This window comes from Neophocaena asiaeorientalis, unplaced genomic scaffold (genome assembly GCF_003031525.2).
Source record: "Neophocaena asiaeorientalis asiaeorientalis breed wild unplaced genomic scaffold, Neophocaena_asiaeorientalis_V1.1 scaffold478, whole genome shotgun sequence".
Classification (NCBI taxonomy): Eukaryota; Metazoa; Chordata; class Mammalia; order Artiodactyla; family Phocoenidae; genus Neophocaena; species Neophocaena asiaeorientalis.
The window spans coordinates 1,484,598-1,501,034 of record NW_020173200.1 but is presented as its reverse complement, the minus strand read 5'-3'; the positions used below and the strand labels follow the sequence as shown (position 1 = coordinate 1,501,034).

The window sequence follows — 16,437 nt, the reverse complement described above, 5'->3', positions numbered from 1 at the left end:
CCACTGAACAAACAGGAAGTGAGGTAGAGTCCCACAAGAGCTCAGTCAGAATCAGCATAGAGTAACTCAGCCAAAAAGCTTCTGTTAAGTTCCTGAATAATTCAGGTCAAAGTGAATTTTAATCCGAGTTAACTCATAATCAACAGGTTGGCTGTTTTTCTTGTTTCTCACCCACTGTCCTATTCTCTTTTCCACAATATTCTAAAGTTGCCACTTAATGGATTCTTCCTGCTGCAGATGGCGGAACTCTGGAGCTCCTGCTCAGTGGGGCTAGAGGGTGGATTCATAACGTTGTTAGTGGTAGCCTCCAAAATCTCTTCCAAGTCTAAAATTCTGTGAGTTTAGAGGCTGACTGTCCCCAAACGTGGCCATTGCTGCTGCCTTAAATTCTCCAGTCATCCTAGCTCAGCAGAAAGAGCAGAATGGGACAAGCCAAACCTTATCAATCGTGCAGAAATACCAGAACCACACACTCGCTCGCGAGCCAAGCCAAGCCGTTTATCATCCGCCAGTACCCAACATTCCGGTTCCCAGACGAATCTGAAGCTGGAGTTGCACCAACTGTTCAATACCCACAACCCCAATCTCAAACACTTCTAGTTACTAAGAGACTAACAACAGTCCTCTCTGGAAAATGACCTGCCAATCTTTTCGAGGGAAGAAGCAGCCCTTCTTTCTCTAATGCTCGGACTTATGGGAGAACAGATGGAGATAAAGGAGAATCAAAGTACACTGGCCAATACTCTGAAACTGACGAGTTGAGTATCTGTGACCTGGAGAGGATCCCAAAAGAGACTGATGTGATTCTTTACCATCCCAACTAAAAGTAATAACGACAGCATTTACATTCACACAGGACCACCTTCAAAGAAGTTCATGATTCCCCTACGTGCCCTCGATTCTCATGCCACCTCCCATCAAGGCAGAGATTGGGGCAACAAGGAGGTGACAGGTCCTAGCCATGACAGCCTTTGTCAGAGTCCACTCTCAGTGGAAGTGAAGCCCTGGAAGCTGGGTTCAGTGCTCCGAGGCAGAGCCACTGGCTGGCTTAGCAACTTGGTCACGATGCTGATTTTAGCATCCTGCTTCTCAGCGTCCTCATACGGAGTCCAGGACAAGTCGTGCTGTAGCTTGTACGCACCAAGGAAGTCATGTGGACAACCTGTCCCCCATTCCTAGAGAAGGCAAAGGAGTCAGTTCTGATCAGGGCAGGAGATAAAGAAACTGAGCTTGTGTCCTAATTCTACCACAATTTTCTTTTTTAGCTTTTCACTCCAGACCAGTCAGAATCATTCTTGGAAACCATTACATTACACATCAGATACCTCCCTTAACAGAGATAATGACTGTGAAATAATTTAAGCACATGCATATTTTTCAGAGTCATGTCTGGGCTCACGCCACCTCCAGTTTTCTAGAAAACCACTTCCCAACCCCTATACCTACATTTTCTCACACGCAACACACACCACACACACACACACACACACAAACACACACCCAAGAATTTCTCAAAGACAAGAGTAGATTTTTGTGCAAAAATTAAATGTTCTTACCTTTGGAGAAATAATGGAAAAATACCGCTGACCGCTCTCCCGTTTATAAAGGTAGTAAATGTTGCCAGGCTTTTTCACTATATTACAAGCTACATGGTGCAAGTCAGCATCTCTGCGAGCATCCTCCAATACCTAAGAACCGCAGAGGTGTAACCAATTAGGTATTAGGTAACAGGCACTCATACGCAAGGACCATCCCACTCAAAATCTGGAAACCGTTTGATGCCTAGGGTCTTGCTCCCCCACAGCAGTGAATCACGACTGAGATCCAGATGATACTGCAGAGAAAAATTACACGATGCTACGCTACTATGCTGTAAAAATGCCTTTAGGAAAACTGTATTTCAAAACGTTGAGTGTTACTGGCTTTTGAATGGTTTTTACATTTCTTTCCAATTTTTCTGTGGTCAGTACATTTCTTTCATAGTTTCCCCTCAAAATGCTTTATCTCACTGAACTTTCTCCCAGTGAAAACACTTATACTTAACCTCTTGGTCTTATTCTATTTTACTCAACACTTCTATATTTCTAGGAGGTACTGAAACAAGTAAGTTACAATGATTATAAGCAAGTTCAGTCAATCCTATGAACTAAGCGAAGAAAACGAACACTTACCTAAAAGCCACTACTTACTTTCCTGGCTTGTTCTTGCAAATGTTCGATTTGCTCGGCTATGACTGTCAGCTTGTTGGTGGCATTTGCTCTGACAAATTCATTAGCCTAAGGTGAGAAAAAAACTGAACTGTGGGTCAAAAAAAGGATAAGAAATCTACGATGTTCTTATTTAGATCCCAATGTTATGTCAACATCTTTGCTTATGCCTAAAATACTCTTCCCATTCTCACCATTCCCCCATGAACGCCCACTCATCGCAAGGCCCAGCTCAAACAGTACTGCTTACAAAAAGCCAATGCTGACACGACCCACACCACAGAAATAAGTGCTCCTTTTCTTTTTTTTTTTTTGCGGTACGCGGGCCTCTCACTGTTGTGGCCTCTCCCGTTGCAGAGCACAGGCTCCGGACACGCAGGCTCAGCAGCCATGGCTCACGGGCCCCGCCCCTCCATGGCATGTGGGATCCTCCCGGACCGGGGCATGAACCCGTGTACCCTGCATCGGCAGGCGGACTCTCAACCACTGCGCCACCAGGGAAGCCCCATAAGTGCTCCTTTTCTATTTCCCAAAGTGTCTACCTTGTTCACTCTAGATTCTAGTCACACTCAAAGTTTTCAGTCTTCCAACATGCCCTGTTCTCTCTTGCTTCCAAATAATATGGAATATGCCCTCTCCTCCACCCAATATGTTTCCTTCTTGCTCTTTTGCCTGACTGACCCCACTTATTCCTCAGGTCCCCATTTTTTTTTCTTACATTTAAACATTTCTGAAATCGGGGATGGGTTTTACAATGAAAATCCAAAGACACTTGTGGTATGCCTCTTATCACCTGCTATATAGGAACCTAACTATATATAGAAAGTATCTGTTAATCTGACCATTACCTCAGTTGAATTATTTACATCACACTTAATTATATTTTAACTTATATTTGCATTCCTAATTGTTACTTAAAATGTATTTTTAAAAGATTGCACTATGATGTAGACCTGAAACAATTATAATATACACAGAGGACTGTCTGCCATGTGCTAGGAAATTCAACTGAAGGCACTGGAAATTGCTTAAAATAAATAACTTTCAAAACCAGGAGAGACAGGTGTGACCAATTCATGTATCGGGAAGGATTATCACTCAGACATCAGAAATCCATCAGAAACTTCCAGATTACTTTTCACAAAAAGCTGATTAACTATTTTTTTTTTTTTGGCCACACTGCACAGCTTGCAGGATCTCAGTTCCCTGACCAGGGAGTGAACCTGCGCCCTGACAGTGAAAGTGCGGAGTTCTGACCACTGGACCACCAGGGAATTCCCCCCAAAACTGATTAACTTCTAGTGGTATACAATTAAGTTAAGGAAAAGAAAGTAAGAGGTTAAATTTGAACTAAGAAATATTAAGAGAATTTGCTGGTTAGTTGTGGAAGCTTAAGGTAAAGGTCAGGTATAAGCCATGTTATGAGTGGATAGAGACAACTGAGTAAGCTGAGTCAAGCCTCTATCTGTTCCACGAATATACACTTAGCAATTACTGTGTGTCAGACACCATGCTAGGCACTGCACACATTGGCAAACATGAGAAAGAGGTCCCTGCCTTCATTAAGATTACAGTCTAATGCAACTATCCTTTAGAATATGAAACAGGTCACATATGTAATTTTAAATGTTCTAGTAGCCATGTTAAAAGTAAAAATAAATAAGTAAAATTAATTATAATAATATACAGAATGCCCTGGAAGTCCAGTGGTTTGCACTCGGCACTTTCACTGCGGTGGCCCAGGTTCAATCTCTGGTCAGGGAACTAAGATTCTGCAAGCTGCATGGTGCGGCCAAAAAAGAAAAAAAAGAAAAATCTAATATTTTATTTAACCTATCAAAAAAATATCATTTCAACATGTAATCAATATAAAAATTGTTAAGAGATATTTTACATTTCATATTAAGTGTATATTTTATATTCACAGCACCTATCAATTTGGATGCTAAATTTTCACTGGAAAAACTTGATCTGTATTGAGACTTCATAAAATTTACAGTTGAAAGAGTTGATTTACATACTCAAATTGTTCCAAATATACTTAAAAGTTTCCAGTAATTGAATCAATTACCAGGTTTTAAAATTTAAATTAATTAAAATTGTTACAGGGAAGAACAGAATCTGACTCCATGTTGAATCTGTTTCTTTTACTTTAACCTTTGCTTTTCACTGCTTTTGTTACTATAATCACTAAAATGATGCTGTCTATAGGATAAGCATACATAATGGCTTGCCTTAGGAACCCTGCCCCTCTGCCTGAATGTTAAACTAAAGTGCTTTTGTTCTGCTCACAAGGAGACATTCTGACCCTGCCCACCTGTGAATGGCTGCAAAAAAGAAAAAATTAACACATCCCCTCCCCAAAACTAGCCAAGCCAGGAGATATTTTGCAAGACTTATGGCCTCTTTACTTCCTCACCTCTTCCCTCTCTCTGTTCTATAAACGAAATTGGCATCCAGACCCCGATAAGATGGCACTATAGGACATTAGTCTGCCAGCTTCTCGGACACCCGGCTTTCCGAATAACATCACTATTCCTTGCCTCAACACCTCGTCTCCCGATTTACTGACCTGTTGTGCAGTGAGCAGAGCAAGCTTGGGCTCAGTAACAAATTTACATTAAAATTTAAAACTCAGTTTCTCAGCTGCATGCACTAACCACACGTTCCAAGGCTCAACAGCCATATGAAGCTAGTGGCTACCATATTGCATAGCACAGCCCTGGGGAGTGATACAGACACCAAAAAGAAAGATAATTAGTGCTGTATGTACTTGGAACAATGATGCACTATTAGGAAGGAAATAACCATAATTATGTGCTAGAAGCAGATCAAAGATAACGAATGAAGCAACTGGTTTAATAACAGGGAGTGGTGAGGACTGCAGGAATTAGAATGCATGTGTAGTCTAGAGGCATTCAAATTCAATTTAATAATACTGTCATTTGGATGGGGTGGGGTATAGCCTTCTACAGATTAGAAGGCCAGGGCTTCCCTGGTGGCACAGTGGTTGAGAGTCCGCCTGCCAATGCAGGGGACACGGGTTCGTGCCCCGGTCCGGGAAAATCCCACATGCCGCGGAGCGGCTAGGTCCGTGAGCCACGGCCGCTGAGCCTGCGTGTCTTGAGCCTGTGCTCCGCAACCGGAGAGGCCACAACAGTGAGAGGCCCGCGCACCGCAAAAAAAAAAAAGAGTGCAGGGACCAGATCATGTAAGGCTTTATGGCCCTTGACACAAGAATTTGCATTTTGTTCCAAGGACAATAAGGCACCTTATGGCCAAGGAGAGAACAGGTGGTTCCTAGAGCTAGGATAGTTCTGGGTTAGGAGTGGCCTTACAATAACTCTCCTTTCTCTTAAGGGGGCAACAAATCTGTCATTTGTGCACAAATGAGCCTAATTAAAACAGAAATGACACAAAGAGTACCAATAATGATAAGCACAAACTCTGGCCCTAATCACTCTGAGGCCCTTTGCATACTGTCTCATTTAATTTTCATAACACCTTATGAAGTTGGAGATGATGAACTCCAACTTCACTTTCTCATTTTAGGAAATAGACTCAGAGAGGTGAAGCAACCTATCCAAGGTTTCATAGCTAATAAATGGCAGTTAAAGATTTCAACACAGATCAGTCTGATTCCAAAGTTCATGCCTTAAAACCAGGGTTCCCGAGCTTTCACACACGAATGCCTAAATGGCATGTTAAGAAGTCAGTCCTGCTAGAAAGTACATTTCAGTACACGGATTGAAATATGCTTGATTCTCTTTATCTCCATAGTGTTTTTTCTTCAGCTTCTCAAAGACTAATACTGGAAAAATGGAAGCAGCACAATAATGCATCCTCTGTGTTTCCCTAAATTGATTATAGGCTAAAGGACAAAAACCATGTTCCTTCTTTCTTTGTTTCAGGCCCTTGTAATACACATAATGGTCACTCAGTAACCCACTTAAAATGTTTTGCCTAAGATCTGATTTTGGGAGCCTCCCTCCCAATAGGTCATCTGATTAAACAGACACACAATGTTCTCCTAATCCATAAAAGTTATACCTTGCTTCCCACCTCTCTAGAAAAGAGAAAGCACATGATTTGAATCAAATGAGCTTTCCTAAGCATTTGAAAATTTCTTAATTAAAAAAAACAAAACTGAAGTAGAGAGATGTACATGTAAGGGAATCTGAGCACATTAATTATTAAATTTTTTTGGAGCAAAACGAAGGTCTTTGACCATAACCAAGGCCAAATGTGATCGTGTATACAAGGACGAGGGGGATAGCATAAACTTTAAAGTAGCAAGGCCCTGTACCTGTACATATCAAAGAGGGTTCTACAACTGGACGTCTTGGTAAGAAAGATTAGATGAAATCTGGTTTTTCAAGAAATGTAGATCTAGGAGCTCTCCTAGTTCACACCCTGCACTTCATAGATAAAGAAGCTGAGGTCCAGAAAAAAGTAATTTATCTCAAGTCACAATGCAAGTTAATATCAAAGCTGAGATTAAAACGCATGTGTCCAAACTCCCAGTGCTATTCCTGTTACATCATATTTCCTCCTTATTTTACTTCTTTCGGCAACCAATGTCTAAGCACTGGGCTTGGGAATACTGTGTCCAGTGAATGAAGACAGAGGGCAAAACTTAAGAGTCCCTGCTCTTCTAAAAGATGTTAAGCTCTACAAGCCCTCCGGTCAGAAGTAAAGATCTTAGGGAAGCAGTTTAAAGTAAGCGGGCTATGCATCCCTGCAGAACTGCGTTAGAGTGATCTTGAAAGGTCCCTGGACACTTCCCTTCACGTGTCAAATAGGAAGAATAACCGTACTGCCTACCTGACAGGGCTGTCCTAAGGCCCAAATGAAATCATGAATATTTAAAGTACTGTGCAAACCTTCCCACGAAGGGAGATTATGGGCACTCAATTTGCAGCTGAAGGGGTCTTTGGTCTCAGAAGATCAGTTGGAGTCAGGCCACTGACTCACCATGACCATCAGTTTTCCCCGCGTATAAAATGGAGACGAGAACAAATGCTACCCCACACTAAGTGGTTTGGAAGAGCAAACGTGCACGAAGCTGGTCATTTACTTTCCCAGCCGCACCTCCTCACCTTCTGCACCTGCTCTGCGAGCGCCACGAGGTCTAAGGGGTCTCCGACCCGGTGGGTGTGGTAGGGGCTCACCAGGGCCAGGCCGCCGGGGGTCGGGGTGAGCTCCACTAGGGCTCCTGCGACACACACCCAGGAACACAAGCCGTGAGCACCCGCCCTCGGCCTCCCGCGGAGCCCGGCAGACTAGCTACTCCGGGAGGGCTTCGTTTCCCCAACTGACTCCCGCCCCGCCTAACTCCCCAACCTGCCGCCGACAGAACTCCTTGGTTTTCTATGACTCCCTGGGTCGTCCCGGGCGTTGCAGCGTCTTCCATGACAGCAGCGTCTCCCACGACAGCAGCGTCTCCCACGACAGCACCTTCTCCCTACTACCCGGGCGGTGCGAGGCTGCAGAGCATGCGCAAAAAGGCCCATGGGCGGAGCTTCCGTGTTCCCTGGCCATTGGGTGTCGGAGCTGCCCGGAGCTCGGAGGCGTGGCTGCGGCTGGCGCTCCTGGTTCCGCTGAGGGGCGGGGTCCAGGCTGGGGGAAGGCCAAAGAGGCGGTGCAGCCTCCTGGGCGTGCGCTGCCGGGTTTGGGAGGCGGGGCTTCACTCGGGGCGGGGCTTCACTCCGGGGCGGGGATTCCCGGGGGTGGGACTCGGGCTTCCCTGGCCTCCCTGGCCGGTGACCAGCGGTCCCGTTAGGTCTGAGCGGCCATGGCGGCGCGCTCGTTGAGGCTGCTGACCACATTGCTGGCAGTCGCCACCGCTGCCTGCCGGGCCGAGGCGGAGTCCGAGGCGGAATGGGACATGACGGCGCCTGATCTGCTCTTCGCGGAGGGGACCGCGGCCTATGCTCGCGGTGACTGGGCCGGGGTGGTTCTGAGCATGGAGCGAGCGTTGCGTTCGCGGGCCGCCCTGCGCGCCCTTCGCCTGCGCTGCCGCACCCGGTGTGCCGCCGACCTCCCATGGGAGCTGGACCCGGACTCGCCTCCCAGCCTGGCGCAGGCCTCGGGCGCCGCCGCCCTGCACGACCTACGTTTCTTCGGGGGCTTGCTGCGCCGCGCCGCTTGCCTGCGCCGCTGCCTCGGGCCGTCGGCCACCCACTCGCTCAGCGAGGAGCTGGAATTGGAGTTCAGCAAGCGGAGCCCATACAACTACCTACAGGTCGCCTACTTCAAGGTGCAGATCTGCCTGGGCCCCGGGGCGGCCGGGGTCCTTCTGGGTGTGGTTGGCCCGGGGGAACTTGGGGGGCCAGGGAAGTGCTCGCGGAGAGGGAAAGTGGCGTCTTGGCCAGGGAGCTCTTCCCGGATCCAGGGAGAGCAGAGACCCTGCCGGGAGACCAGCCTCGCCGGTTCGCATAGGCAGATGGTGACCCCAAAGATCCAGCCGGGGTTAAGGCACAGACCAAGCAAAACTTGGTCTTGTGTTCCCCGAGAGGCCTCTTAGAGGGAACTACAGCGACAGCTTGGGTCTCTGATCCTAATTTTGTTGTAAGTTACCGAGTAAGAAGCTAAGACCTTTCTACAGTATCTTCCTTCCGGTTCGCTCTTCAGTGATGCTTTTCCTGCTGCCCGAGTGCAACAGCTTTCTTTCAGGACATGAGGTTGCCACGTCGCCAGTAGAGGCTGTCTGGCCCCTCCCTGTAAGGGACCCTCTGGCTGGTCAGGTTTCCAAAGAAAATGAGTACTTTTAGGAATTCCAGAGTGCCTTAATTCCAAGTGTATACATAGATTTGGAGTGCTTCTGATTTATGATGATAATGAGAGCCAACACATACTTTCAGGCACTATTAAGTACTTTGCGTTTATTAATTCATTTGCCCAGATCCTGGCAATATCCTGTAAAGTAAGTGCTGTTATTAGCCCATTTTGTTGGGGAAAAAAGGAAGAAGGAGGGACTTCCCTGGTGGTGCAGTGGTTAAGAATCTGCCTGCCAATGCAGGGGACATGGGTTCGTTCCCTGGTCTGGGAAGATCCCACATGCTGCGGAGCAACTAAGCCCGTGCACCACAACTACTGAGCCTGCATGCCACAACTACTGAAGCCCGCGCGCCTAGAGCCCGTGCTCCGCAACAAGAGAAGCCACCGCAATGAGAAGCCTGCGCACTGCAACGAGCAGTAGTCCCCGCTAGCTGCAACTAGAGAAAGCCCGTGCGCAGCAATGAAGACCCAACGCAGCCAAAAATTAATTAATTAATTAAAAAAAAAAAAAAGGAAGAAAGAGCTGTGCCGGGTATCTATTATATCCATAGTTTAACAGACCTTCAATTCAACCTAAAGAGAGACTTAGAAAATCTTGGGGACCTCAAATTTCCACCTTTCCACAAGCATTATGCTTACACAGTTCTGGTCCATTCCTCCTAGTTTCCCAGAAGAGTGCTGGACTTGAAACCAAAATAATTGGGCTATGTCTTTGGTCATGTCACTTAACAGCACTTTTTAAAATTCTTTGACATTTATTGAATACTTACTACATCCCAGTTCTTGTACAGGTAATTAAAATGCTTGACTTTATATTTTTTTGTGTTACCTTGCTTTGCTGTTAAGAGTCACTTTAGTAGTAAGGGCTACTGAAAGGGTATGTACATCCAGCTGTGGGAACACAAAGGAGGAGGAATCTAGCTTTGTGTCAGAGAAGTTAGACTTGAAAGAAGAGGTGACATTTGAAGCTGATCTCAAATATTGTTAGAGGAGAGGAAGGATGGCCATTCATCATAGAGTGGGGCCAGACTGGGAAGAGAATTCTGCAGGCTTCAAGGAGCCATCGTCAGAACTGGGCTGTAGAATGCTAATTCTGGAAGCCATGTGACGTAGGCCTTGGGAGAAGGAGAAAGTGGTGGCAGGGTGAACCATTAGGAGATGACTTCAGTTGTCCACATAAGAGAAAGAAATGAGGTGCTTCGTGCTTAGAGGGTAAAGAAGGGCTGGGGGTGGGGTGAGGGGTGTGGAGATGGAGAACAGAGAAAGGCAAGAGCAGTGCTGAAAGATATGGGAGAGAGAATCAATCCATAAAAGGGACAGACTTGAAAGAATTTCTAATTTTATAATTAAGGCAACTGAGGTACAGAGATGGCGACTGTTGACCGTAGGTCATCTAGCTATTTGGGGGTCACAGCCAGGGCTGACTTCTTGTTTAGTGTGCATTTACTAGTACTGATGATCAGAAAAGAAAAAATAATTTTCTTAGCATATTACTAATGTGCTAGGATTTACATTTATTGAGCTAACATTTATTTTATTTTATTTTTTTTAAAGGGAACGCTATTTATTTATTTATTTTTTTGGCTGTGTTGGGTCTTTGTTTCTGTGCGAGGGCTTTCTCTAGTTGCGGCGAGCGGGGGCCACTCTTCATCGCGGTGCGCGGGCCTCTCACTATCGCGGCCTCTCTTGTTGTGGAGCACAGGCTCCAGACGCGCAGGCTCAGTAGTGTGGCTTACGGGCCTAGTTGCTCCACGGCATGTGGGATCTTCCCAGACCAGGGCTCGAACCCGTGTCCCCTGCATTGGCAGGCAGATTCTCAACCACTGCGCCACCAGGGAAGCCCGAGCTAACATTTATTAAGCACTTAATATGTGCCCAGAACCATGTGTTAGCTGGATATATATCCTCTCATTTAACTTTCCCAGCAATCCTGTGAGGTAGTGAGTACTATCTTCAGATAACCGATTAGAGAACTGAGTTTAGAGAGTAAACTTTAACTTGCCTAAAGCCCCAACAAGTGAATAATTAAACCTACCTTTGTCACCAGTCTGACACCACAACCTATGTAATTAATCATTAGATCATCAATGATTTTTTTTTTCAGGTAAAAATCATGTTTTCCTTTTAATTGATACCATTTCCTCTCTCGGGTGCTACTTTGGTAATGATTAGGTCCCCACCTCTCAAGAACATTGCATCTGAACAGGCTGAGACAGAGCCAGTGTGAACACAGACCCCAAACCAGGGCTTTTGGAATAACAAGGACAGAAAAAAACAGCCTATCTCTTCACTTACAAAGGGAGTCACTCAGAGGGTCCAAAACTCTGTTTTCCAAACGTAGAAAACCTGGAGCTCAATGCAAACTGGAGACCAAAATATATCAGAAATGAAGCATAGCACTTCGTCAAATACTCAAGGGCTGATCATCCTGCCTCTTCTACAAGGAATGGCCCTGCTCCAGGATTATTATGATTTTTTTTGCAGTACGCGGGCCTATCACTGTTGTGGCTTCTCCCGTTGCGGAGCACAGGCTCCAGATGCGCAGGCTCAGCGGCCATGGCTCACGCGCCCAGCCGCTCCGCGGCATGTGGGATCTTCCCGGACCGGGGCACGAACCCGTGTGTCCTGCATCGGCAGGCAGGCTCTCAACCACTGCGCCACCAGGGAAGCCCCGTTCCAGCATTTTTAAAGGAAGATGTTTTGTTTCTATTTCACTTTCCAACTGGGTATAAAATCTACTAAAAGGGATACAATGAATCAGAATAAATCAGCTCGCTCACAAGAGACACTCTCAGATAATGATTTTTGATTGCTGAGATTATTTAGCACGTTATTTCAAAGTGGCAACATTCAGGACAATCTGAGAAGAGAATTCAGAAATGGCAGCTACATTCGCTGTTAGGTTCATGTGAGATACACATACATACAACCCATTTTTCAGTGTATATGTCAAGGGGCCAAGACCCCTGATCAGCACAATACGTTATTTTGTACATTACACGCACAGAACAACAGAGGGAGAGACACTTCCTTGGAGAGGTTCATATACTCTGAAGGAGGCTGGAGCCCAGCGTCCCAGGCCTTCATTAGCTGGACCCCTTCTGTTCTTTGGTCGCGGCGACCTCAGAAGCAGCCGATTCCTCTAATCGATCTTCTGGCTTCTCCTCCTCGTCCTCCTCCTGGGGATAGAGGTCCGGGTACTTCTGCATGCACTTCTGCATGGCCTGGAACTGGTCTACACAGTCCGACCCCTTGACATCCTCTGTGCTACAGTGGAAGCAGAAAAAGGCCGCCTTGAACTGTTTCCCACACGGGCCGTTGGCCATGCCCCCAAGGCACGGGCAGTTACAGCTGAGGTCTCCATTGGGCAGGATCCGTCAGTGCTCCTCTTACGGATCGTTGGGGTCGTCGGCCACCAGCCCCGCGTTGCTTGGAGTTTCATGGTCTTCTTTGGTCACAAATATGATTCGATCCTTCCCTTCCTGCCTGCAGTAGGCCACAGTGCAGCCCAGCACTCCGACCTCGCGGCGCTTGGCGGCGGCCTCACACCGTGACCTCTCCGCTGCCAGGCAGGCGGCTTGGAGACCCGCGCGGACCCACCTAGTGATTTATTTTGGATTCTACATATGAAGCTGTATAATTTTGATATGCTGGAGTCCATTGCTATGGGCATGATTGTTACCTGTAGCACATTCTCCCCCCTCAGATTTCTGTATAGCCACTTATTTTAACCTCATGAGCCCTGGGCTTTGAAAAGTCAGAAGATGCCATGTCTAGATTTTGTATAGGATCTTAAGACTTTTCAGCCACGCATCTTTTCCCTGAATGTGTCAAAAACACGTACGCAGAGGAAAAAATATATATATATATACATTATATATATATATTTTTTTTTTTCCCCCCTAGGCAACTTCTTTGGCATGGTCTAATTGTTAACTGCTGTTTCTCCCCTACCCCTTAATCCTTGACTCCTTAGACTTTCTTCAGCTTAGTCGCCTCATCCAAAGCTCAAGAGTCTATTATTTAGGCAGTCAGTCTTCCATAGCATTCCCCCCACAATACCACCCTTGTTTTAGAATAGAATGTTTACACTTCTGAAGCATTGCCTCCTGTAATTTGAGGAATCTCTAATGCTGATTTGGGAAATAGCTGAAAACCTGCCCAGGGCCCCCTGCTTCTAATCTCTGGTATGTAGTTCCTGCAATAGGTGTGTTTTCTGGGCTTGGCAGGGGCTGAGGCACACTGAGTGGAAGGCTCAGGAAGGCGGGGATTTCCTGTTTACTGTGAACTGCACATTTGGACACAAACCATCAAGGTTTGGATGTGGCAACCATGTTCTTGTTCTTCACCCTTAGATAAACAAGTTGGAGAAAGCCGTAGCAGCAGCTCATACCTTCTTCGTGGGCAATCCTGAGCACATGGAGATGCGTCAGAACCTGGACTATTACCAAACCATGTCTGGGGTGAAGGAAGCCGACTTCAAGGATCTTGAGGCCAAACCCCACATGGTGAAAACCAAACAAAAAAACGCTATCCCTTTCTCTCGCTCTTTCTTTTTATTATAGTGACATTTACTAGGGTTGCTTTCTGATTACAGAAGTAATGTGTGTTCATTGTACAACATTAGAAAAATGCAAATACGTAAAAAACAGAAAGTAATCATCTATAATAGTGCCACCTTCAGAAAACCAGTAGTTGATATTTTGGCCTATCTTTTAAGTCTCCGGTATTTCTAATTTTTAAACCTAATTTGGCGTCATATTGTGCATGTATTTTTCATCGTCCCTTTTGAACTAACCTGTGGTGCTGATGCGTCTTTTCTCATGTCTTCAAATTTTCTTTGAAAACACAATGTTTAGTGGGTGCATGACAATCCGTCTTAGGCACACATCGTATTCATTTACTTGTCAAATTTTTTTGGTCATGTAGGTTTTTGCTTTTCACTACAGTGAGTGGTACAGTATTCCTCAATGTTCTTATTCTATTTATTTAGCAGGAAAAGTCTGTGTCCCATAAGAGGTATTGTCTATGATGACATAGAATTTTTAAAAAATGTTTATTTATTTGGCTGCGCCGGGTCTTAGTTGTGGCCTGCGGGGAATCTTCGTTGCAGCACACGGGATCTTTAGTTGCCACAGGTGGGATCTAGTTCCCTGACCAGGGATTGAACCTGGGCCCCCTGCATTGGGAGCACAGAGCCTTAGCCACTGGACCACCAGGGAAGTCCCGATATAGCATTTTCATAAAGGGCATATGTTGTAGTTTAGAAATAGGCATATTAGAAACAACATCAAAATGACTTTTAAAAGTAAACCGTGTACATCTAGTACATTATACAACTCTACACAGTTTGGATTTTTTTCTTTTTTTTTCTTTTTTAGTGATTCTGTGACAAATGAAAATGGTTATTGTCCGCAAGAAGGGAGCCATGTCCCACAGAGAGCAGAAGCAAAGTCTCTAATCAGCTGCAGCAGCCCAAATCCGTCCTTACTGCTAGAAAGATTGCTTTCATCACCTCAGACCACATTCTGATAGCTAAGAGTTAAAATTTCTTTTATTAAATTTTTATTTTGAAAACTTGCAGCCCCACAAAAAAAGTGCAAGAAAATGACAGTGAATTCCCATATATCTTTCAAGTAGATCGAGTTAAATGTTTTCAAATTTCCAAAGAAAGTCAGATGTAAAGACTGACTAAGTAAAGACCGTTTCCAGCAGGCTTTCTTTGTGTAGCAGCCACCCTTTCCATCCGTAACCTGAGAAGGCTACGGGGATGCCCGTGGAGGTGGCCGTGGGCAAGGAGGGAGGGCTGTCCGCTGTCTGCCCTGCATCTGAGTACCCCTTCCTCCCAGTAGCATGAGTTTCGGCTGGGAGTGCGCCTCTACTCCAAGGAGCAGCTGCAGGAAGCCGTGCCCCACCTGGAGACTGCGCTGCGGGAGTACTTCGCGGCAGACGAGGAGTGCCGTGCCCTCTGTGAAGGGCCCTATGACTACGACGGATACAACTACCTGGAATACAATGCCGACCTCTTCCAGGCCATCACAGGTGCGGGCCCCAAACCCAGCCCTCGGCCAGGCCTCTGGGTTCTGAGGGCATCAACGTGACTCTGCAGACACAGCGTCTTCAGCCTCGTTCCTGAATCTCTCAAATCCGGGAATCTGACTGAAAACTGCTTCCGCTTGAATTTGTTCATCTTAAGCAGCATTTGAATCCTGGAAATTGACCTTATGGTTCTTCCCCCTCCTCGATTCCTTTCAGACCATTACGTCCAGGTCCTCAGCTGTAAGCAGAACTGTGTCACGGAGCTTGCTTCGCACCCAGGTCGAGAGAAGCCCTTTGAAGACTTCCTCCCATCGCATTATGATTATCTGCAGTTTGCCTACTACAACAGTAAGGCCTCCCTTCTCTTTCTCAGCTGCTTTTCACTGAGCCAAAAGCAAGGAAGGCAGGCATTATGGCCACTGTGCTTCTTCAGGCTGCTTGGTTTCTCTCTTGGGCTCTGGCAGGAACCATGCCAGGTGATCCCTGAATACCTTGTTACAAGCCACCTTCCAAGAAGCGGTACCAGCAGCCTGAGAAGCTGGGGGAGGGAGACTCTAGGGCCTCACCCTCTGGTCCCCTCTATAACATTTATAATCTCATTTTGCACCTGAGTTAAGTTATAGTAAAGGCAAGGGTGTGCTTCCATTTAAACCAGCTCACAGGGCATTTCCCCGCCCTTCTCCCTCATGTAGCACTGATGCTCTGGGGTGGGGTGAGGGGGCTGTCAGTATCCAGAAAAGCAACAAGTCGGCGGGTCTTTACTGAGTCCCCACTGTGTGCTAAGCATCACAGCATATTCAAGAATATACACTTTTATGGTTGAGGAGACCAACACATATCAACAAGAACTCTGCCAAAGAGACAATCTGCTATTGTAATCTTCCGTTCTCTTCTGAAAATCCATAGGGAAGAAAAGGTAGGAAGACGGGAATATTCCTGAAATTGGTCTACTGATTGGGAATATTAGGGCCAATGTTTGAATTACTTGCAGACACTGAGCACCTTAAAAATCAATCGTATATTCTATCATTTATTCTGCAACTTCTCCCGCCAAATCAGGCAGTCGTGTTATGTAGCTGGTGCCACCTTGCCACGTCATCATTGCCTCGAGCTGTGCTGAGACTGAACACTAGGCGGTTCACGGTACCCAGGGTTCGATGCTTTCTTCTCAGCCATTTTTTCCCCTTTGCAGTTGGGAATTACACACAGGCCATTGAATGTGCCAAGACCTATCTCCTCTTCTTCCCCAATGATGAGGTGATGAGCCAGAATCTGGCCTACTACACAGCCATGCTTGGAGAAGAGCAAGCCAGATCCATCGGCCCCCGTGAGGTGAGAGACTTGCATTACTTTGGATGGCTGCCAGCTGAACCCAGACCAGAAAGCAGAGAGTGGGGTAGAGGAGAAGGAG

At 46.2% G+C, this 16,437-nt stretch overlaps 2 protein-coding genes and 1 pseudogene across 4 annotated transcripts in view; 1 reads left to right on the top strand and 2 right to left on the bottom strand.

Annotated features, from left to right (window-relative positions):
* Positions 1-477: 477 nt before the first annotated feature.
* CUNH1orf50 (chromosome unknown C1orf50 homolog) lies at positions 478-7,678 on the bottom strand. Its single transcript, XM_024744772.1, has 5 exons — positions 7,551-7,678; positions 7,307-7,422; positions 2,190-2,276; positions 1,557-1,688; positions 478-1,175 (listed from the first exon to the last, which is right to left on the bottom strand). The coding sequence occupies exons 1-5, from the start codon at positions 7,618-7,620 to the stop codon at positions 975-977; spliced, it is 606 nt and encodes a 201-aa protein (XP_024600540.1). The 5' UTR covers positions 7,621-7,678; the 3' UTR covers positions 478-974.
* Positions 7,679-7,928: 250 nt separating this feature from the next.
* P3H1 (prolyl 3-hydroxylase 1) overlaps positions 7,929-16,437 on the top strand; it is a 19,376-nt gene continuing 10,867 nt past the window's right edge. For all 3 annotated transcript variants that reach the window (XR_003003246.1, XR_003003247.1, XM_024744742.1), the window contains exons 1-5: positions 7,929-8,466; positions 13,343-13,495; positions 14,840-15,029; positions 15,243-15,374; positions 16,219-16,358. Coding sequence is in view for 1 of the 3 variants with exons in the window: in XM_024744742.1 (XP_024600510.1) it covers positions 8,002-8,466; positions 13,343-13,495; positions 14,840-15,029; positions 15,243-15,374; positions 16,219-16,358 (1,080 nt within the window). In the remaining 2 variants the exon portion in view is untranslated. The remainder of the gene's footprint in view (positions 8,467-13,342; positions 13,496-14,839; positions 15,030-15,242; positions 15,375-16,218; positions 16,359-16,437) is intronic.
* LOC112399521 (mitochondrial intermembrane space import and assembly protein 40 pseudogene) lies at positions 12,074-12,680 on the bottom strand (annotated as a pseudogene).